Source organism: Ipomoea nil, unplaced genomic scaffold, assembly GCF_001879475.1.
Source record: "Ipomoea nil cultivar Tokyo-kokei standard unplaced genomic scaffold, Asagao_1.1 scaffold1043, whole genome shotgun sequence".
Classification (NCBI taxonomy): domain Eukaryota; kingdom Viridiplantae; phylum Streptophyta; class Magnoliopsida; order Solanales; family Convolvulaceae; genus Ipomoea; species Ipomoea nil.
Window position 1 is genome coordinate 2,909,522 of NW_017617471.1, and position 22,353 is coordinate 2,931,874.

A 22,353-nucleotide genomic window follows, 5' to 3' on the forward strand; every position below is an offset into this window, starting at 1 on the left:
TTGTCACATCTCACATCCATCTATGTGCCCACCAAAGAAATTAAGAAACAATATATATATATATATATATAGAGTTAGGTTCATATGAGACCCTCTTCTTAAATGTAAACTTGTGTACTGTACTAATACGAATTGAACCTTTTTATTTAGATGAATGCATGGTCTTGATTAATTGATTTATGAGTTTGGATTTCGATTCTTTTATTTCTAAAATGAACAAATTGCACTTTTGGTCCTGTGAGTATTAGGGTACTGACAATTTGAGTACGTGACTTTCAAAACTCCCAATTTAGACCTTTAATTATGCAAAAATTGGCAGATTTGGTCCTCCGGGCCAAATTGCCGGCCAATTTTGGCCGGAAAAACATAAATTGGTTCGAATTTATTTGTGTTGAGGGCAAAATCGTCATTTCACGATTGGCTCCCTAGCACGACGATGATCTTGATTATCTTCTCCGGCGGGGAGGAGGTTGAGATCCAAATTCAAACCTTTCCCATTATTTTCTTCCTTTTGGAGTACCCTTTTCTCGAAGCTGGAAGAGCTCGGGCTCAACTGCGAGGCGGCGGCGGCGGCGGTGGAGTTACGGTGGCGTCTCATGTGGCCGCCCAACGCCTGGCCGGACGAGAATTCGGCGCCGCAGTAGGAGCACTCGTGAATCCTGGGGGAGGACTTGGCGGAATCGTAGAAATGGAGGGAAGAGAAAGGGGGAGAGATTTTAGGGGTCTTGTTGAACGGATAAGGATTAATGTCTTCTTCATCGTACAAGGACAGCGGCCTCTTCACGGCGGCGGTTTCCACCGTCGTCAACGGTGGCTTCTCCTTGGTGTGGCTGGTCTAGTGGCCGCCCAGCGCTTGAAACGTCGGAAACGTGCGGCCACACGTTTTACATTCGTAGACATACATCCCCACTTTCACCCCTCCCCCGCCGCCCACGGTGGTCGTCTCTATATATTTCTTGCTGCAGAATTTGCTCCCGCCGCCGCTCTCCTCCTCCTTGTACAGCGGCGACTTGGGGATGGCAGGAGGATGACGCGAGACTCCTCCGCCTTGGGAGAGGATCATAAGGCAGCGAGCCATGTCCTCGTCCTCCGGCGTAGGCGCGGCGGGAATTGGTTCAGAGGTGGCGGAAGAATGCGGTGGTGTCATGTCCGTGATCATGGTGAAAGAGAAGGGAGTGAAATGACGGTTTTGCCCTCAACACAAATAAATTCGAACCAATTTATGTTTTTCCGGCCAAAATTGGCCGGCAATTTGGCCCGGAGGACCAAATCTGCCAATTTTTGCATAGTTAAAGGTCTAAATTGGGAGTTTTGAAAGTCACGTACTCAAATTGTCAGTACCCTAATACTCACATGACCAAAAGTGCAATTTGTTCTTCTAAAATTGTTAAGTTTACTAGCCAAAGGACATATTAGTCTTCTATTACAGGAATTATAAGAAGTGTAGAATCACCCGTTCTCTCAGTTCCCCTAGTTCGACGGTCACCATCAGCACTAAATTCTGCAAAATAAAAATTAGATGAATGTTAAAATTATAAGAAAATGTAAATAAAAATTGTAGGAATTGTAGGAAGTGTTACCTTATTCAAATCTCTCTAATTCCTCCAAAATTTCCTCAATTGACAATAGGGTATTTGGCAGCCTAAGCTAATCCTGAGTACAAACCAAAGCTTCCACAATTTTAGGAGTTAATGAACTCCTAAAAGGATTTAAAACACTCCCAGATGTATTAAAGGCAGATTCTGAGGCAACAGTTGATATTGATATAGCTAAGACGTCCATAGCTATCTTAGAAAAGATAGGAAATCTTTCAACATTCACCTTCCACCACCTAAGTATATCAAACGAGTTTTCCTCTTCAATTATTACCTTAGAAAGTAAATTTCCAACTCGGTTTTTTCCTCCCCCCCACATTTCATTCTTTGTTTCTTTATCTGGGACTTCAATAAATGTTGTGGCCTCCCAACTAAAATAGATGCAGACTGTGCAGAATCAGTACAAGGACTACAAGAACCAGAAGCAGTAGGTACAACAGTAGGATTACAAGTGACAACATAATCTCTAACAACTTTGTCAAAACAGCAAACACTTTCTCAAAGTAGGCTTTACCTTTAACCTCACCATACATGCTTCTCTTTTGTTTTGATTTGTCCAAATGACCAAGACCATTGAAAACATCACTCTTAGGCTCACTTGGAAGTGTTGCATCCATCTCCTTAGCTTTATATTTGGCTCTAATTGACTCCAAATTAATCCAAAATGCCCCGAAAGCACACAATTATTGCCTTCAACTGAACAATTTATGCACCTAAAGATATAAACAAAGGAATTAATGCACTTCTTTGCATAAAACCAAAGTGTTTATCACTCAAAATAGGTTTATATATGGGGCAAAAATATGGGCATAAATGCACTTATCAATTCATATGATTGATCTGAGTTAGCATATACTCTCATTTGTCCCTAGGGTCTAGAATGTTTGTAAAGAAAATCATCAAATTTATTTTATCTGTATCCCCTAATATTTTTCAAATTTGGCCTTCAGGTTAGCCCCCATATGACTCGTAACCCCATCAGTTTCCACCATGCCATTCAAGAGGCAATATAGATCACATATTTCAGAGAAAAAAGTGTTAAATGTGACATATAAGGATCCTGAAATTCTGACAGACGTATCATAAAAACATTTCAAGAACTTCACCAAACTCTTCACATAATCCCAATCAATGAAATCAGGAACAGATTCACCCAAATTTGATTTGAAACAAGTATAAGTTTCTTCATGTGCTTCAAATACTTTTTGATAAGTAATTGCAAATTGTAACATCAGATATGTAGAATTCCATCTGGTTGGAACAACTATACGTACAAAATGAAGGTTTTTGTTTAATTCCAATTAAATAAGACAAGTCCCTAAATTTTTCCGGTCTATCAGGTAAATTTCTGGAATATCTCACATCCTCCCTAACCTTCTTTACAGAAATATCACATTCTTTCAGCCCATCTTGCACAACTAAATTTAGAATATGAACATGCATCTCATGTGAATATACTTACACTTCACATTAGATATTTCCCAAGACATCAATTTCTTTTTTTAAAAAACCCAAAGCAGTATCATTAGATGAAGCATTGCCTACTGTAATAGTAAAGACATTCTTAAGCCCCCACTCTAGCAAACATGTTTCTAGGGCTTTTGCAACATACTCACCTTTGTGTGATGTAACAGGAACAAATGAGATAATCTTTTTATAAAGCTTTCACTCATCTATAAAGTGAACAGTGACTACCATGTAGTTAATCCTTTGAATAAATGTCCAAGAGTCAGTTGTAATACTGACACTTTGAGTGTTTTCTCTAAAAAAACACTTCAACTTCAGTCTTTCCTCTTCATAAATCACATGGATGTCCCTACTTAGTCCATCTAGATAGACCTTTAAACCTAGGACAAGGCACCTGAATAAACTTCTTAAACCTTGGCCCCTCCACAAATCTAAAAGGAAGTTCATCTATTATTATCATTTCTACCAAGGCCCTCCTAATAGATTCTTGATTAAAAATCCATGTTCCCAACTCTCCCACATTAGACTGAGAAACATCAGAGGTTGTAACAGCTTGAAATGTGAGAAGTGACTGCCTAGTGTGTTTAGAATGAGGGAATTTTTAAGACAGCTTAGCATGTGGTGCCTTAAGGATGAAATACCATGCTTTTTTATTCACGTTGATGTATATTGGCACAATATATACACTTGCATTTTATAGTAACACCATTACTATCAGAAATTCTTTCAAAATAACCGCAAACTCTTGATCTGGAATCAACCTGCTTCCTTTTCTTTGTAGGAACTGCAGTAAGAGGATGCACATTCTGTTGATTATTGGTGTCAACAATTTGGGCTTCCACCACTGTAGGTCCATCAATTGAAGAGTTGGAAGGTTAACAACCAGACTCTCTGATGTTTTCAATCTAAACAAATGAAATACTATCAGTATAGTTGGAAACATATTAAAAAATCTCATACAGTCACACATGACAATGATACAAAGAAATACATAATCATAAACTTAAATAGTTCATCATTTTTCTAGATTTCATAATTCAGACTTCACTTAAAGGTCATACATACATCCATAAACTGATAAACACACAATGATACAATCATACAAAGGAATCTCGAATCAGGAACATGTACAGTTCATCATTTAACTGGATTTTAGAAATTGAGGCTTACAATAATATTTGGAACTTTCACAGATTACTCATAAAATTTCACTCCTTCCACCAATAGTATTTTGCCAACAAGACACACAAATAACACAATAGTATTCCACATTGTATATCAGTAATATTACAATATATCACACATTGATACAATGATACAATCATACAAAGAAATCCAGAATCATAAACTTGTACAGTTCATCATTTAACTGGATTTCAGAAATTGGGATTTCCACCAATATAAGAAAATTTCACAGATATCATAAAATTCCACACTACTTTCACAAATAAATCAATAATACTTCACCAACAAGGCAACAAATACTAAAATACACAAATAACACAATAATATGCCACATTGTATGTCACAATATATCACACCTTCACAATAAAATGAACAAATGAAAAATATAAAACTAGAGTTTTTGATTTACTTCGTTTCTCTCAAAAATTCCCCAGAGAACTAGGGTCTTCTATGAACACTAGTCACCAGTTATGCAGTTCACTTGCTAGGACTTCCACCACACCACACTCGCTAGGGTTTTCACCACTCCACAAGTACCACCGGCACTGGAAAGAACAGAAAACTCAGGGAAGATAGAACGGGACAACGGGTTGGTTGGTTCGTCGAGAGAACTCAAGTCTCAGACTCTTAGAGACTCGAGAAAAAGAACTAGGTAGTCAGCCAGTCAAGTTTCAGAGAATGAGACTATAGAAAGAAAAACTCGAACTCTCATAGTATGAAACTCAGAAACTGTGAGAACTGATGTCTAAGAACGAGAGAATTAGAGTCTGAGTCTCTGAAAATTGAGAAACCCTAAGAAGAGAAGAAGAGACTAGAGAGGTTTCTAGAAAAGATCATATTCAATGGAGAAGTGAGAGAACGCGATTGCGCAAATGTGGCTTCCACCATCTAACAAACCCTAGATGTATATATATATATTCAGATGCAAGGACGACGTCGTATAGCATATGTCAAACCCTAACCCTATTATTTATCGGGTATTCAGACTGGTCATTAAAAAAATAATAATAAATAAATAAATAAATTTTCCCTACCTGAATACACAAAATCAACAAATTAAATGACTTGATTGAGTTAGTTTATGAGCGGTCAATTTGGCTCGGATTGATTTGCATTTAAATATGTAGCGGGTCAGGCGAGTTACGCTCGCCCCTACGTTTGGGTGTTGCTAGTAAGATTAATGTTTTTTTTTTTTCTTGAAATTTTCGTTTGAGATTTTTTATTTAGTTTAAATGAGGGAAAATACTTGATGTACTCTCAAACTTTTACTTCCACTTGTGTCTAAATTTGATTGGAGGATAAAATAAAGAAATGGATAAACATCGATCATAGCCTCCTATAAAGTTAAGCAATCAAAACATGCTAAATTATGAGTACAAAATGAAAGTATGAATTAAGAATGCATATAGAACTACTCTTGAATGGGCTAGGTTTTAGTTTCGCCACAATGGTATGAGATCGATTTAATTATTTGAAATGTCACACTTGGGTTCATCAAGAAAGTGTTGTTGGATAATGGAGTCAGCAATATTGTCTTTCCACATCAGAATGCAACTAACTACTCCATCTCATCATTCATCATACATCCACGTGCTGCCCCATTTCATTTCTTTCTCCTTTGGCGCTATATAGCTCGCCACAATACCTTTAACCCTAGCTATAGCTTCTTCATTCTTCTTTTTTGAAAAAAGGTATAGTGCTGTACCTATATACCATTCATATATCAAAGTACTTATATATAACTAGCTAGCTAGCTTGAAAGCAAAAGTAGGTAATGGAGTAGAGATTCTATAAGGTGTTCGCATTTGAGAAACATGCATCTCACTTCTTCAAATGTATCTCAACTCTCACATCGGACATAGTGCTGTAATTTCAATTAAATCCCACATACCTAATAGGAATCAACGAGTGATCAAAACATAATTCTCATACTAAAAAATCTTCAGTTTGATTTTTGTTAACACTTTTTCAGTTGTATCTGTCACACAGGTTCTAGTGCAATTTACTTATCAGTTATCATGTGCAAACTATTATACAAAAGTGGGTTTACTCAATATACACGCTCTTTGATAGTAACTACGGGTTTCCATCATCATCAAAACGTGGCGCTAGCTACTATGTAAGTAAAGTTGTGCCTTCGTTACTAGATATAACTTTTGTCGTAGTGGTACACGTTTGATCCTACTATATTTATGTCACAACACAAGAGAATTTACCATATCATATTATATTTTTAGTGTTACCACATAAAGTTACAAAGTGCATCTTATGATATATAAAAGTTCATTCAAAAAATACGTGTGAATTTTAAAAGTGCATTTTATGATAGGTAGAAGTACACTCAAGAAACACGTAATTTCTAAAAGTACACCCAAAAAAAAAAGTAGGTGTATAATGAGATATACATGAATAATACTATTTTTCACTTCTAATGTTTAGCTCTTAACCTGACAATAATTTTTTTAAAAATTCATTGATTATTGTGAATTAACAATATAAAAAATCAAGTTAATATCAAGAATAATGCAATTTTCTTCTTCTAATGCTCATCAACTAACGTAACAATAAAACTCTTTATATTCTTATTATAAAGTAGTGCCGGAATTGAAATACAACTCGACACTATACAAATGCATTCCTAAGGGTTTGTATGCAAAATATCTATGTACTCTTTATTCCTCCTTGTTTATGCATGATGTGAAATGTCATTCAATATACCTATAAGCTTGATTGGATTAGTTTCATCTTGTGAGATACTATACGAATATTAATACAATATGCAAATAAATTAGATTCAATGATGCTAATTAACACAATAATGGTTGAAACAATTCAAGTTCCTTAAACAAGATCTGACCAAAACTCGACTAATAGATTTTATTGTGGAAGTTACAAATTCCAGTGAGATACTATACGAATATTAATACCATTGTTTCATCTTGTGAGATACTATACGAATATTAATACAATATGCAAATAAATTAGATTCAATTATGCTAATTAACACAATAATAGTTGAAACAATTCAAGTTCCTAAACAAGATCTGACCAAAACTCGATTAATAAGTTTTATTATGAAAGTTACAAATTCCAGTGTAATATTAAAAATAAAAATAAAAAATAAAAAATAAAAAACTATGCCATCCTGTAAGTACTTCTCCAATTATTGAACATTGAACAAAATAGTCATTTCATTAGTGAAGTTCTTCCAGAGATTAATTCAGTCCAATTTTTAATTCAATAATTGAGAGGCTACTTCTATTTAAGTTGATAGATGAGCACTAAAACTTGAGTGCCACTGAAGTTCAATCCTCAATTAATTTTTTTCAATCGTTATATCGTGGGCCAAGGTCTACTATGCACACAATAGACCTTATAATATATTACGTACCTTTTATTAATAAATTATGTACATGTTACATATTTACAATTAACCAATTATGTACCTTCAATTTTATAAATACATAATTTATTAAATGCAAATATATAATATATTAACTGCAAAGTACATAATTTATATTAAAATTCACAATGAGCATAATAAAACATGACCCACGATCTAATTTGTGAGTCTCTTCTTTTCGGTTTTTTTTGTCCTTTTAAAATTGTTAAGGTTGTTTATATAGTCCAAAATTGTTAAGGTTGTTTATATAGTCCCAACAGCAATGAGTGATTATCCAAGTAGTTTAAACTTTTATCCCTTCTAGTCTAGTCTAGTGTGGTGGTCAATCCATCATCCTCTTTTGAAAAATCACAACAAAATACGCCCAACATATGGGCCTAGTGGATGAGAAGTCTTACTTAAAGTTAGTTCGTGAGCCACTCGAATGCCCGAGTAATGGAGATGTCAAAAGAAAAAATGATGAAAATGCCCAGGCTCCAATAGATGAGAGCAATAGCAGAGAGATTGAAAGTTAAAAATCTGAAAATGAAACATTGGATTGGCAACTCAAGAGTGGTTGTTTTCAAAGATGTGAGTTTGACAGAGCCTTACATGCATCTGCAAGCTGAAGCTATCATCAGATTTCAATATCTTCTTTTTGGCTCATTATATTCTTTATTCACTCTGAAAAAAAAAAAAAAAAAAAAAAAAAAAAAAAAAAAAAAAAGGAAAGATGGGAAATGAAAGTGTACCTAAAGCTGGGAAAGGGATGTGTAAACTCCTGCTAGTGGTAGTGGAGGGGGGCATGAAAAGACTTGCTAAAGCAGAACAGCTCTCTCCAATTGCAGGGAATCAAATCGTCAAACGAACCGCAGAATTTGGGGAGTTCAAAAGAGAGAAAACCCACTATGGAAGTATGGCCACAGAACACCAAAGTTGAGCAGAAGAGAAAAAGATTTTAGAGGGAGCTGAAAGGGACAACAGAAAAAGGCAGAAGTTAGTTGGTGCTGCTTAGAGTCAAGTGCAATTGAGTTTTGTTGTGACTTCAAGGACCTTGTGTGTGTGCCCAAACACCAAAATTGTTTGATCCCTCTGGGGTTTACGCATGACCGGTCGCCACCTGGCCCTGTGAGGATGTGACCTACAGGCTACAGGGAACAAAAATGTGGCAATGATCTTATCCCATCTACCAAATCTTGACCTGAAACAGAACTAACACATTCATCCATTTGTCTCCAGAGAATGTACTTATGTACCATGTCGTTTTCGTTGCCATGTTTCTATAAGATAACCACTAAAACCGAAACTTTAAGGCAGACAGATCTCATAGGTCCAACTAGTTTCAATGGCTTCCATGGACTAATAATAAAACTCGGTGTGCCATACCTGTGAACTTAATCTGCACTCCGGACCTGATGTACACTCCCGCTTACAGAAAAAGCTCCTCATACTGTGCCAACCCGAGGTTTATATTGCTATGCACCTGAAAATCACCATTAACAGATTAAGGAAACGAAGGAATATGTATCAGATCTCTGGAATATAACAAAATTAAAGAGCCAATGTTCATGAAAAGGATATGCTGTCAGCCTGTCACTGTTTATCCCTGTTGAGAAATGAGAATAGACACCATTGTTCAGTCATTGCAGTCACAGTATTCATTCAGCAAACTGCAGAAAATAACTCAATGATGGCAGCTGAATAACGAAAATGGGAATTCAGTCACGAGACTTCATCATCTGCAAAGAATCGATAAGTGAACAAGTTAAATCATCACATACTGTACATGTTTACCAATTCCTGCATGACCCATCAGTAAGAAATTTTGTTTTACTACAGCATTCTTCATCGGTCCTGAGGAAAAAGAAACACCACTGAATTTTTTTCGATAGAATTTCTACCGAGACATGCTCAGACTGAATGCAGTCTAGATAAGTAGCAAAGCTTGATATAATTGCATATATAATAACAAAAAGAGTGTAACAGCAGGATTCAGCATAAGAACAAAGTAGTTACAAATTTCAATGATAAGTAATTTGATTGGTCCATACATAGATTACATAATAAAAGTCTGAATATTAAACAATTAGATCAACTAAGCACAAAATAGTTCATAGCCAACAAAAAATTTCCTCATTGTTTTCCTTGTTCACATGTAGCGTGTGCAAAATAATATTACTATTGTCTTGGTCTCCAGCAACCCAATCCTGGACAACCTCAACATAGAGAAATTTCTCTGAAGATTGAATCTGAGATTGGAACGCTATGATGCAGCTACAGCAGATGACTTCATTTTCTTCGGTGGTGGATTACCCCCAGATATAACCACATAGAAGTAAAAGCACAACATTGCAGCACTATTTTTTAAAGTTAAAAAATAATAAAACCGTTAGAACATATTCTAAACATAAGAACACTCACAAAGAAAAACATATGTAGCAAACCGACATACCTTATGGCAGCATAAAGGCCAGTTGGAAACACTTTCTTAGTCTGCACCAAATACCACTTTCCAATCAAATAAAGCATAAGTTGGTAAAATAAAGTCACAAACATTATTTTGAGTATGGAAAAATACCAATGAATAGGTCTGCACATTCTTCCATAGAAGAAAGCCAGCGAGTACTGCAAGGTCAAAAACGTTATAAGATAATAAAGATTAGATCAATGGCACAATAAATACTCAAATCCACTAATCCATAATCCCAATATATTTGGGGTTGGCTACTAGATTCTACTTCATATCATCAATTCAACAAATTAACAAAAAGAATTGCAGAAGATTAAAACTTTCATTAGGCATCCCCTAAAGAGGTTAGAGGCTTTCAAAAGTCAACATCCATATTGTGGGCTTATGAATAATTGCTCCATAAATAAAATTAAACTGAATGAAATTTTCCAACCAACTGGGTGCCGCTAATAGCAATTAGGTCTAACAAGGAATCCATTAATTGTTGCCAGGGGTACCTTCAAACCCAAGCAACAATGATTGAAAACAGATTATTCTTAGTTGCACAACTTAACCATGCATATAAGCCTGCATAAAGACACTTGTTAATGTAGTTGATCAGCTTAAGTGTTGATCTGCAGCCACTACAGGAGCTTGACTTTACAAGGAAATACTAACCAGCTTAATTGCCTTCAATGTAATGCACTAATGCCTCAATTACAAGAGCAATATTAACATTGGACATGCTATTTGTTTTTAAGTAATACATTTATTCACAAAGAGAAGGCAACAAGATGCTGCACACAAGATCTATAGAAGTGTCAGTTTTTCATAAAGGACTCTACGCAGAACATGCTATTTATCAGTCAAAGAATTCTAAAGACCATGGAAAGTGAAATAGAATCAGGAAACAGTGCAAGTAAGGAAGTGAATAGCCCCTCCCCCCCCCCCCCCCCCTCCCTCTCTCTCTCTCTCCACCTCTCTCTGCCCCCACACATCAAATGTCATGCTTTATGACATTTGAACTAACGAGGTATCAAATGTCATGCTTCCCAACAGTTAGTGGTTTATGAAAACTAGCAACTATATGTCAATACATGCTGCTTAGTCCCAAAAAATAGTGTTCTAGACATCATTTTTTAGGCCAATCTGACTAAAACTTGAACTAAGTTGCTATACTTTAAAGTTTAACTTTTGAAAATCTAAGTTAGACTATATGAAACTACATAGGTACTACTTGACTCAAAAGAATAAAATTTAAAGAAATTCACATTAAACAGTTGGTCATCACATTGATTCTCAAAAGTTTAACTATGACATTCTTTAGGAAGAGAGGAATTACAATTCAATCCTGTAGGGCTTCCTAAATTAGAGAAGGCAGTTTTGTTGGGCATAGAGAGTACTTCAAAAGTGATAATGAAAATTATGGGAAAATCTTCACTAAGATAAAGCATTCCTCAAATGAACTCAAACGATATAACAGTACTGTCTTCTTTTGGTTTGATAGACAAAATTATATTGAGGAAAAACATTTAAAATATTCATTAAAAAGGGGGGGGGGGGGGGGGGGGGGGGAAAGTAAAAAAGTGGCCAATAACATAACAGATTTACAAGCAAAAGTGACCAATTACCAGTAGGAAAAAGCAATACCTGCTTGGCCTAGTATAAATGGCAAGCTAGATTTTCCTTGTCTCCACACCTTCAAGCTAACAGTGCTGAGAGCCAGCAAAGCACCTCCAAATAGCACACCGTTACCTAGAGTAGTAATATTTCTTGAGAAAATAAAACCAAGCAGTCCCCCACTTAGAACAAAAGTGCCTGTAGGAACAAGGAACAAATAACAGTTTTCAGTCAAAAAAACAATCCAAGAAATCAAATCACCTATAACAGGATAAGCTTATATCATTGGACATGAGGTAATGATTTTTAGAAAGAACATTCTCATTTATTTATAAACATTCCACAATGCATGGGCAAGGCTGCAGGTATCAGATCTCAACTTCCATTACATGAGAGAAATTTAAATTCTTTTAGCCAACAAAACAGGAATTATAAGCTAGCAGTATCTAGTTTATTTACTAGTTCCTGCGGCTTTCATTATTTCATTAGTGCCATAATGCCATCACAGATTCAGATGCACACACAATAAAAATTTGGAGAAAAAAAATGGATTCAATACCAGTAGTGTTGTGAACTTGTTCATTCTGAGAAAAAATGGATGCAAAAAGTGGTCCAGGTGAATTTTTATTTAAAAAATGGACATCCAATATAATTGGGATACTCACCAAAGGGAATTCCAAAACAGAAATCATGAATTTTTGCAGCCCTTTTAGGTTGAGAGGTGATATCTTCTCCTGCCAGGTCACTTGTTCCTTGTAATGGATCACTTGAATTTTTTCCAGTTGCAGATTCTTCTAAAGCTGAAAGCGGGTTTTCTGGTCTTCCATCCTGTGGTTTTAATGGATCTGTAGTATAGCTTAGAGCAGACTTACCCTCTACACTGGATACATCTGTGCCTCGCCCATCATTACTCAAACATTTAAAAACCTGAAGCTGAAGCATCTGAGTTTGGTATCACATAATTCTAAACCACAGAAAAAAGTATTACTAAAACCAAAATGCATCCATACTATGGATGCTTTAACAGGTACAAAAGAAGTCATAAGAATGCATCCATCAACAGTAAAATTTACATCTTAATACAGGCATTTTTTAACCCCCAAAAACAAAATATCTCATATGATCACATTTTGATTGTTCTTCCGGAGTGAATTTAATGCTAATTATGCGTTTCATTACTTGAAATAACAACAACAATACTTAAAAAATAATTCAAGAGCCTTAAATTTGGGAATAATTTAAGTCAATTGGATAACAGACAAACAAAACTTGACGGCGAAAAAAATAACGGGAACGATAGCGGAGAACTGACCTTGGGGCGAAGAGCAGGGGAAGGAGAGAATCGGGTGCGGAGCTGTGCACGGCGAGTTACGGAAGAGAAGCAAGACAGCTGAGAAATCGCCGACGACGACATTGCTACTGCTCTCTAAGGTCTTCGGTGGCTGCCGATCCTTCTGGGAGGAAGATCAATCGCCAAGAAAAATTGGAAATTGGTTGAAAATTTAGACAGGGGAATGCGGTCCCACCACCAGGGCTTTGACCGGACCCTTTAAATATTATTAAGATTTTTCCATTTTTTTAAAAACAGAAAATAAAAAAGAAAATGAAAATGGAGTGACCTATCAGTTGGGGAGATTTATGCAGTAAAAAAAAAAAAAAAAAAAAAAAAACAGTGAAGACGAAGAAGAAGAAGAAGCATGATGGCTCAATCCTTTAAGTTTCTTCGTCTCAACACTTGTTCAAATCCTCGCCTTAGCTCTTTCCTATCCCTCAAATCTTGGGTATTTATATATGCTTGATGCTGCATTGTTTCATCTTTTCAGAATAAGATTGGTAGGGTTCTAATGGGTAAAAGGGTATATCAATTTGCGATTATTTCCGGGTTTTCTTTAATTTTATTGGTATGTTAATTAACCATTGTCAGAATGGAATTGCTTGGAGAAGGGTATTCAATTCTCAGGCATCTTCTGCAGGTATATATAATTATATATACCCAAGTTTGATAATCTGTTTTGTTCTAGTTATTGTGTATGTGCTAAGAATGGAAAGGTCACAATATCATTGCTTGTTGGGTTTGTTTTAAGTTCATGACTGTCCAAATATGGAGTAATTTCTATCTTGTTTTTCGTTAAAGGTTCGGAATTTGAGTTTGATGAGGTCCACAAACATTCTGAGTTTGAATGTGATGAGGTCACCAATGATGCCAAAGTTACAGAGAAAAACACTGCATTACGCTTGGCTCTTTCACAGCTTGCATGTGACTTTGGCACCGAGTCTATGTTATCATTGCAACGCTTCTTTGGTGCTAGACGTGCACCCGTGATATCAACTGGCTCACTTAAGCTTGATCAAGCACTAGGCATTGGAGGATTGCCAAAGGTGATATTTTGTATTTTTAACAATATTCCGTATTTGTGCTCTCTTGTTTCCCATATACCTCATATGTGCTTATTTGAAGTTTGGCTACATGCTTTTGTATTTATTGCCAAAGCACGGAAACTAACCCTAACTCTAATTTTGCTTGAGAAAGTTACTTGTAACATGAAAGAATGGATTTTTGTTGTGGAGAGGAATGTAATAGTGTCTGTGTAGTTGATGAAGCTTTGCTCTTGTTCAGTCTAATTGGTTTTGTATTTGTTAAAGATAGGATGAGAAACAAGAACAAGCGCTCTTTTCTAGACAGTATTGATAGTATAAAAAACTTGAATTTGATGAAAAATTGGTTGGTGAAGGGAAGAATTGTTGAAATTTACGGGCGGGAAGCATCAGGCAAGACAACTCTTGCTTTTCATGTGATCAAAGAGGCTCAAAAACTTGGAGGTACATGATATTGTTGCCTTTTATCATATTTAATGTGCTTTCTTTTTTTTTTTTGGTGTAAACCACGAGGTGGTCTGGGTCTTTCTCTGTCCGTTTAACGGTCCAGGTCCACCCGACTAATCCCCGTTCGCTCCGGGAGGCACGGGAGCTGGCCCAAGAGGAATCGTCACTTGTGGGAATTGAACCCAGATTCTCCTGGAATTCTCATTGAAAATATATTTCTCACTGCATACTTTGAGATGCAGATATTTTAAGATTCTTTTTGGTGTTAGAATGTTTTTGTAGTACGGCTTACGTAATCACTCTTCAACCACCTTATGGTTGATTTTCAATTTGACCAATCATCTTTCTGGCAGGTTATTGTGCATACCTTGATGTGGAGAACGCAATGGACCCCTTGCTCGCAGAAGCAATAGGCGTAAATACAGACAATCTCCTTATTTCCCAGCCAGATTCTGCTGAAAACCTGCTGAGTGTAGTGGATACTCTGACAAAGAGTGCATCTGTTGATGTTATTGTAGTTGATAGTGTAAGATCACCCAAATTTATCTTAGACAAACTATTCTCTTGAAGTGCTTATTTGTCTTGAAAAAGTGAAACAGAGCGTTATTCTTGTCTGCTTCGTGAAGATCATCTTTGCTTCTGAGAAGTTGCGATTCTGTTGCTTTTGTAGGTGGCTGCTCTTATTCCGCAACTTGAGATTGATAGGTGTATCGGTGACGGTGATTCCCAGAAAGATGCACAATCCAAAATAATGACACGAGCACTCCGGAAAATTCATTATTCACTCTGCAATTCTAATACTCTTATTATTTTTGTTAACCAGGTTGAGTCTTGGTATTCGAACGTTTCTTCCTTCCGATCTTTTGTTTCTTGGATAATGCCCAATTACATATTAACCTGCGATTTTCAGGTGAGATCAAAAGTGCAATCATCCAAAGCTTTTGGACGTGCAGAGGAGGTAACTTGTGGCGGAAACGCATTGCCATTCTATGCTGCTGTGAGATTGAGAATGATTAGAAAAGAACTGGTCAAGGCTAATGACAAGGTAATGATTCCAAGTTACAATTTGTTGGCTTTTTTCTGACAAAAGGGCACAGGAGAATCGATTTTCTTTCTGTTTTCTTCCCTCAAATAAGTATACTTTGCTTAGAAAGGTTGTATGTGTTTGGTTCCCAGATTACTGGGCTTAGGGTTTCTGTGCAAGTAGTGAAAAACAAACTAGCTCCTGCAATGGCAAATGCTGAATTAAGAATAGAGTTTGGGAGAGGCATTTGCGATGAAGTTGAGGAGGCATTGGAACTGGCTTGTGAACATGGAGTCATTTTACGAGAAGGAAACGGGTATTTCATAGAGGGGGAGGTTTTAAACAGCAAAGAAGAAGCTGAGGCCTATCTTGCTGAAAATGATGGGGCTTTAGATCAAGTTATAAAATCCTTAAGAGCCCAGTTATTTAGAAGAGGGGGATCGTCGTAGCAAACACTAGACTGACCTTCAAAAACTCAACCATGGAGAAGAACCAGTGCTGCTTGCTCCAAGAAAGTCCTATCTGAGTCCTATCAGACTGAAAAGCTACGTCTTTGTGTAGAGATGAAGCCGGGCATTAAAGTTTATGCCTTTCTGATACAATTTGCTGTAAGAGCACAGAGTCACCCACTCACCCGACAGAGCTTTCATTCCTTGCTGTGGGAACTTGTAATCCTTGTCATTTGACGATAGAGAAGAATGGAATATCAAAGCTACTTTTTTTGTGTTGTAATTCAACATGCTTTGACTGAGTCTTTGACACAAGTGATGGTTTTTATGTTGGTAGGTAAGTGTCAAAGGATGCTAGTTGTCTTATAATTGCCCCCATTTAATCCTTGTACCTGATTTAGTACAATTCAGGTGGTTTGCATTTATTCTTCATGGTGAATCTCCTTTCTGCTAGTTTAACAAGAATCACATTCTAATTGAAAATCAAGAACAAAAGCAACTCTCATTCCAAAAAAAAAAAAAAAAAAAAAAAAACTCAAATCCTACAAAACAGTGCATGTAAACACACAAGGGGTAAAAACTTTCTGAATGCAACAGTGAAATTTGTAAAAAATGATTTGACAGTAGAGGATTCTGCATTGCCTTGTTAGAGTTACCTGTAAGTCCCCAACTTTGATCCGCAACTTCTTAAGGGCAACCATGAATCCAGAATCACCCTGCCAAATAATGGGAGGCATGTAAAAGTTGTTCAGTAGCCACTAAAATCCTTGTACATCCGTGGATACTATATCAGCAATTCTACTCTTTCCATCTCTGGCAGACATTTCATCGAAGTACAGACGCCTTGAACATCTTGCGCTGTAAGGAGAATGTTTGGGAGGATAATCATCATAGAACCTCAACTGTTGCCTCGGGGTGCTCCTTGACCTTTCCCTTTCCCTCGCCCTTGCTCTTTGAGATTCTGTATCAGACATGTAATTCGGGAAGCTAGGAGAATGCACTGAAGAGCTATCATAACTAAATTTCTGTCCTCTAGGAGATAATAATCTCCTTGGTGGTGCGGAAGATGGTTCCTCTATAAGGTCTTGGTTACGAGCATGTCTTCCATGGACTCGTTTCATCTTATTCATGCCACCTCGAGGACTATTTGATACTGCAATCATTGACAGCAAGTTAGATTTTGTCCATTGATCAAATCTGCAGCCCCATTGGTCCTCCTTGTTGGCTAGAGGTTCTTGCAGAATCTCACCATTTCTCCTCCCCTGTATATATAAAGTAGAATTTATATCCATTAATCAGATAAACTAGTATATACCATGATCTTTAGTCTTTACAGCCTTAGATGACAGGAAGAAGTGAACTAATAAATCTTCTGGGATTACCCTAGGAGATGATGAGCAGTATTTCTTAATCCGCTTTCTTCTGACAATCGCCTCTTGCTTTCTCGACCACAAAGTTTCAACAACATCTTTGTTTGAATCCACATTGAAATCCCTTGTGCCATGGACATGAAACCGAAGTTGCTAAGAATTATAATAGGTTAGTCAGAATTCAGAAACATATAGACAGATTGATTACAGCAAAATTTCAGTGACCTTAGAACTTCTATCTTGACAATCTGTGCTTACAGTACCTTCAGTTCACGAGATCTCGTGATGTCATTTTGGCTCATGAGCAGTTCCTTTTGATTTTCATAACAATTCTCGTCCAGAATAGGAGCTCTCAACAGCTGAATGTGTAACAGTGAATCTGGAAAGGGAATCATGCATTTCAATATGGCTATTAATCTGCGTCTTACAATTTCACCTCGAACCACTGCTTGAATCTTCACCAGTCCCTTCAGTGCACTTAAGGCTTTCCTAGCCTGCACTTGAAGCATATTCATACTTTACCATTGTACAAGAAAGAAATTTTCACCCCAAATCTATCCTTGTAAGATCCTAAAGTCACCTTCTTATGCTTTCATTCAAAAGGAGATTATCATGCTGCAAGTTCTTGACATGACTACAAAGTGAAATCAATGCACATATATGTATGCATGAATTATGCAGACAAGAACGATGAATCACTATGCACATTTCATCAGAACAATTTTAATCAAGAAAAAGAGAAAAAAATGTAGCAGATGCTTACAAGGTGAGCACGATAAGCACTTTGGATTTTGATAGCTGCAGAGCTTTTTATCTCTCGAATTTCATGTTGAGCATTTGCTTCCCGGATAAATGTGGCTGCAAATTTGGCAGAAGCCACCGCAGCCTCTGCTGCAGCTGCTGTAGCTAGAGCTACAGTCAAAGCATGTTTTCTCTGCTCCTCTGTTGTGTCATGTAGGCCAATTTCTGCTTTTGGTTTTCTCGCAGGAATTAATAGTTGTTTCACATAATTTAACCAGCTTCTTATTCTTCCCATTGGATATTCATAAGAGTGCTGCAAATTGCAAAACAAAAATCTCCACTCACTACTATGATACAATATTACCTTTTACCATTATAGCATACCTGAATGGAGAAGAGGGCTATCTAACACATCTAATGCTCCCTAGAAGTCATTCTTGAAAGGTGATGGGCCAAGTGGATTCTTTTCATCCTCTGGTTGGTGTCTTATATGTAAGAGGCTGTCCTGAGCAAAGCTATCACAGGGGCATCAAGTGCTGAGAGAAAAATAGATAATGAATGCAACAAATGCGATTTGATCTGTGAATAGTAAAAACATGTGCAAACTACTCTTTGTGAATGCATACCAGACAAGAATAATGGAATGACCTGATATATTGATGCCCTTCCATCTATCTCGCGAAGAATCAAGTACAGGATTCAATGATTCGTGTTTATGTGATTTAATCTTTCAATAGTGAAAACATGTGCAAACTCTTCTTTGTGAAGGTATACCCATCCAGAAGTTATGGAATCTGATATACCAATGCCTTTATTCCATCTTTTCTCATGAAGAACAGGGAAGGCCTTACCATTTATGTGAAACAATCTTTAAATGGTGAAAAGATGTGCAAACTACTATCTGTTAATGCATACCAGTCAGGAAATAATGAAATCTGATATATTTGATGCATTTTCATCTTCTTTTACAGTCTAGGATTTCCTTCTTTTTCTCACTTCTACTTATTTTAGGTGCAATATTAATTGCATATGTAAGATATCAAATTTACACCAAAAAAAAAAAAAAAAAAAAAAAAGATATCAAATCACAACTTTTAAAGGGTTAGAGAGGAAATATCTCTTCATAACTCTTATTAAAACTGTTACTCAGAAAGCACATATGCTCTGCACATAGACAGTAAAACTGATGCCATATTAAGTAAATTTCACATTTTCACCTATTTCATCAAACAAGAAACATAACAAGGGAACAAAGGTTTAAATATTAGCTGCATATAGTAAGTGTAATAAACTCCAGTTCACCAACCTAGTATCCCAGAAATTTCCCAGGTAGTTTGTACATCTTTGATCCTTTAATGCACCACTATTTCCATTACCAAGACTGACCGTTCCTGGTCACATCTCATTATTTTTTTAAATAACCCACATGAATAGCTCTACCACTTTTTTTTTTAAATAGCTCTACCACTTTAGTTCTTCAAAGTTGTCAATGTACCTGCACATATTTCCAGGGTTCAACAAGCAATCGATCTTCACAATCAGGAGAGTAATACTCTTTGTAGTAGCGGTACTTATATATCGCATATCGGAATATGGTCAAAAGAAAAAACATATATTTCACCGGGTTTCTTCCTATACCTATGAATTCCACTGGACCCACCTTAATCTCAAGAATCCCCACAACTCCCACCCTCGAGACTTGGTAGAGTTAAAACGCGGGACATAACTTAACAGTCCAAAGATTCCCAAAATGCTTGTGATTATTGTACTCTGCACCTGCCAGGAAAGTTACACTATTAACTTTTTTGGATTGATCAATCAATTGAGTTGTACCTAGAAGACTAGAATCAATTACTTCTTTTTCTACTCTCTGCTCTTTACTCTCTAACCACTATCATAGCTTAAGAAAGTGGTGGGTTGCCCGCACAAGCTTTAACTCATTGCTTCAGTATGCAATATTTTGGAGCAAGAAAGTGACGAGTTATAAATTCTTACGTACAATTAAATGGTGTTCTCCAAAACGGCTATTTTAAGTCTCCCAACTAAAGGCCGGATGGAAACCAAGAAAACTGTAAAATAGACACTGTTAAAACAATTAGAGAATACATTTATACTCCATAACACCCTAAAATTGGACAAGATTTGCAAAACACAACTATCTTAGAAGAACAAAAGTTCAAATTTTGTTGGCATATCTTGTGAGATATCAATGGCCCAAAACATGGTAATCAAAGATACCGATATACATGATAAAAGAAACTTTCTAAACACAGGATACTCTGATTAGAAACATAAATTTTTTCTAGAGAATGGGGTAATTGCAAGCAATGATCACAAAATAGCGCTAGTAATAACTGCAGGTGCAATTGGGGAAATTCTCAAACTCCAGTGGACCCAAAGCCACCGGAGCCTCTCACTGTGGAGTCCAGATCGTCGACTTCTTCCACCTCCGGCGTCACGATATTTTGAATGATAAGCTGTGCAATTCTGTCACCAACCTTAACTTCGAAATCGACATCGGAATGGTTGAACAGTATCACCCCAACTGCTCCTCTGTAATCCGCATCAATCACCCCCGCCCCTACATCAATCGAATGCTTCCATGCCAGTCCTGACCGCGGCGCTAATGAATAAACAAACAAACAAACAAACAAACACAACAACAACAACAATTAACCCTCCCTGAACGTATATAGCTATGCACATAAAGAGATGGAGTTAGAGAAATACCAATGCGAGCATAGGTTCCTTCAGGAACGGCGATGCTGAGATCAGTGGGGATCAAAGCCTTGCCTCTCGCCGGAACTTTAGTCTCGGCAGCACTGCGAGGCAGAAACACCAAACAAGCAAATGATTTCATGAAAATACTTCATGGAGTTTTGGAAATGAGAAGCCATTACTCCGTAGCATTTTAAAGACGATATTGAAAACACCGACCTGGAGAGATCGTAGCCGGCGGATAGAGGGGAGCCTCGAGAGGGCAGCACCGCATTCTCAGAGAGCTTCTTGACGAGGAAATGAGGAGCACCGCTGACGAACTTCGAAGGCGCGGAAGCCTTATTGTCTGGAGATGAAGAGCTGAGATTTCCGGCCATCGCTGAAACAGTTAGTGCGTGTAGTTGAGAATTAGAATGGGAATGTGACGATTGAGAAGAAATAGAAAATGGCGGTGAATATGCAGGGCGATTTTGCCCTAGGAAACCGTGTGGCGCCAAGATAACTCCCGCCATTTTTGAGATTGCAATTGCAATTAGTATGGTTTGACCTAAAGGAGAAAAAAATACTCGTAACAAAGTGTACTAGAAATTACATAAAATTAAATCATGTAACTTGTAAACATGTAGTGATCTCTCATATGTAGAAGGTCATGAGATTGAGTCTTAGGGAAAATGAAAAAAAAATTCACAATTAAGAGAGGTTGAATGGTTAAGGAATTCATAAAATCCAAATTCCATTTTTTTTTATTTCATGTATGGAAGGATTACTTAATGAAAATTTAGATAAAATGCTAAGTTAACATAATTTTAAAAGAAAATGTCGCCCATTGAATTTTATTTTAGAAGAATGGGTTAATGGAGCATTTGCGAATAGTTGACAAAACTATTTGACACTTCTTTATTTATTTATTTAAAGTGATAGAGTATTGTAGAGCTATAGAATAAATAGTGATTGAATTACAACTTTAATGATGTGGAAGTATGATCAACTTTTGAAAGAAAAATTCTATATGCACTCCCATTTTTTACTCCCAACTTGTACTCCTTCTCACAAATTCTTGATGTAGACACATTCCCTGGGACCCACATGATGAAAATAACCAATCTTTGTTTGCCATGTCATGGAGTACAAGTGGGGGAGTAGAATTTGAGAGTACATACAGTATAACTCCTTTTTGAAATTGGAGAGTATTGTAGGATAAGAATAGTCCAAGGGCTTAAGCCTTTCACATCAATCACAACTCACAACTCACAAGTGTCAATGATTTTTATTTTTATTTTTTAATAAAAAAACACCAAAAGCTAAAAGAGTCCAATCTAAAGTTGAATTCCCAATGTTAATTTTTCCAAAAGGTTGAACCCTAACCTTAAGGAATTCTCAATGTTCATGACATGAGATATAGATGTTGATGATTCATATAGCAACGTTAAGAGCAACTCCATCCATAGTTTTTTGAAGGGTTTTTTTTTTTTTTTTTTTTTTTTTTTTTTTTTTTTTGTAGAGTTTTTATGCTTAGATTGGAGTGAGAAG

General features: G+C 36.6%; 5 protein-coding genes and 1 long non-coding RNA gene across 6 annotated transcripts; 2 read left to right on the forward strand and 4 right to left on the reverse strand.

The window, feature by feature from the left end:
* Positions 1-406: 406 nt before the first annotated feature.
* Positions 407-1,147, reverse strand: LOC109181138 (zinc finger protein ZAT5-like). Its single transcript, XM_019330894.1, has 2 exons — positions 917-1,147; positions 407-835 (listed from the first exon to the last, which is right to left on the reverse strand). The coding sequence occupies exons 1-2, from the start codon at positions 1,145-1,147 to the stop codon at positions 407-409; spliced, it is 660 nt and encodes a 219-aa protein (XP_019186439.1).
* Positions 1,148-9,592: 8,445 nt separating this feature from the next.
* On the reverse strand, positions 9,593-13,215 carry LOC109181680 (protein FATTY ACID EXPORT 1, chloroplastic). Its single transcript, XM_019331561.1, has 6 exons — positions 13,011-13,215; positions 12,364-12,625; positions 11,729-11,896; positions 10,208-10,254; positions 10,082-10,122; positions 9,593-9,986 (listed from the first exon to the last, which is right to left on the reverse strand). Exons 1-6 carry the CDS (start codon positions 13,110-13,112, stop codon positions 9,893-9,895), a joined length of 714 nt encoding a protein of 237 aa, XP_019187106.1. The 5' UTR covers positions 13,113-13,215; the 3' UTR covers positions 9,593-9,892.
* Positions 11,071-18,595, forward strand: LOC109181683. Its single transcript, XR_002054247.1, has 3 exons — positions 11,071-11,081; positions 16,739-16,745; positions 18,505-18,595. It is a non-coding gene; the product is annotated as an uncharacterized LOC109181683 (long non-coding RNA).
* Positions 13,353-16,360, forward strand: LOC109181677 (DNA repair protein recA homolog 2, mitochondrial). Its single transcript, XM_019331558.1, has 8 exons — positions 13,353-13,479; positions 13,623-13,671; positions 13,833-14,077; positions 14,431-14,518; positions 14,875-15,047; positions 15,192-15,344; positions 15,432-15,566; positions 15,698-16,360. The coding sequence occupies exons 1-8, from the start codon at positions 13,396-13,398 to the stop codon at positions 15,992-15,994; spliced, it is 1,224 nt and encodes a 407-aa protein (XP_019187103.1). The 5' UTR covers positions 13,353-13,395; the 3' UTR covers positions 15,995-16,360.
* Positions 16,471-18,575, reverse strand: LOC109181679 (protein IQ-DOMAIN 14). Its single transcript, XM_019331560.1, has 5 exons — positions 18,490-18,575; positions 18,128-18,418; positions 17,628-17,858; positions 17,377-17,517; positions 16,471-17,256 (listed from the first exon to the last, which is right to left on the reverse strand). Exons 2-5 carry the CDS (start codon positions 18,398-18,400, stop codon positions 16,753-16,755), a joined length of 1,149 nt encoding a protein of 382 aa, XP_019187105.1. The 5' UTR covers positions 18,401-18,418; positions 18,490-18,575; the 3' UTR covers positions 16,471-16,752.
* A 1,596-nt stretch (positions 18,596-20,191) lies between the features above and the next one.
* LOC109181682 (deoxyuridine 5'-triphosphate nucleotidohydrolase-like) lies at positions 20,192-21,345 on the reverse strand. The gene is made up of 3 exons (XM_019331562.1): positions 21,043-21,345; positions 20,836-20,927; positions 20,192-20,728 (listed from the first exon to the last, which is right to left on the reverse strand). Exons 1-3 carry the CDS (start codon positions 21,333-21,335, stop codon positions 20,484-20,486), a joined length of 630 nt encoding a protein of 209 aa, XP_019187107.1. The 5' UTR covers positions 21,336-21,345; the 3' UTR covers positions 20,192-20,483.
* Between the last annotated feature and the right edge of the window lie 1,008 nt (positions 21,346-22,353).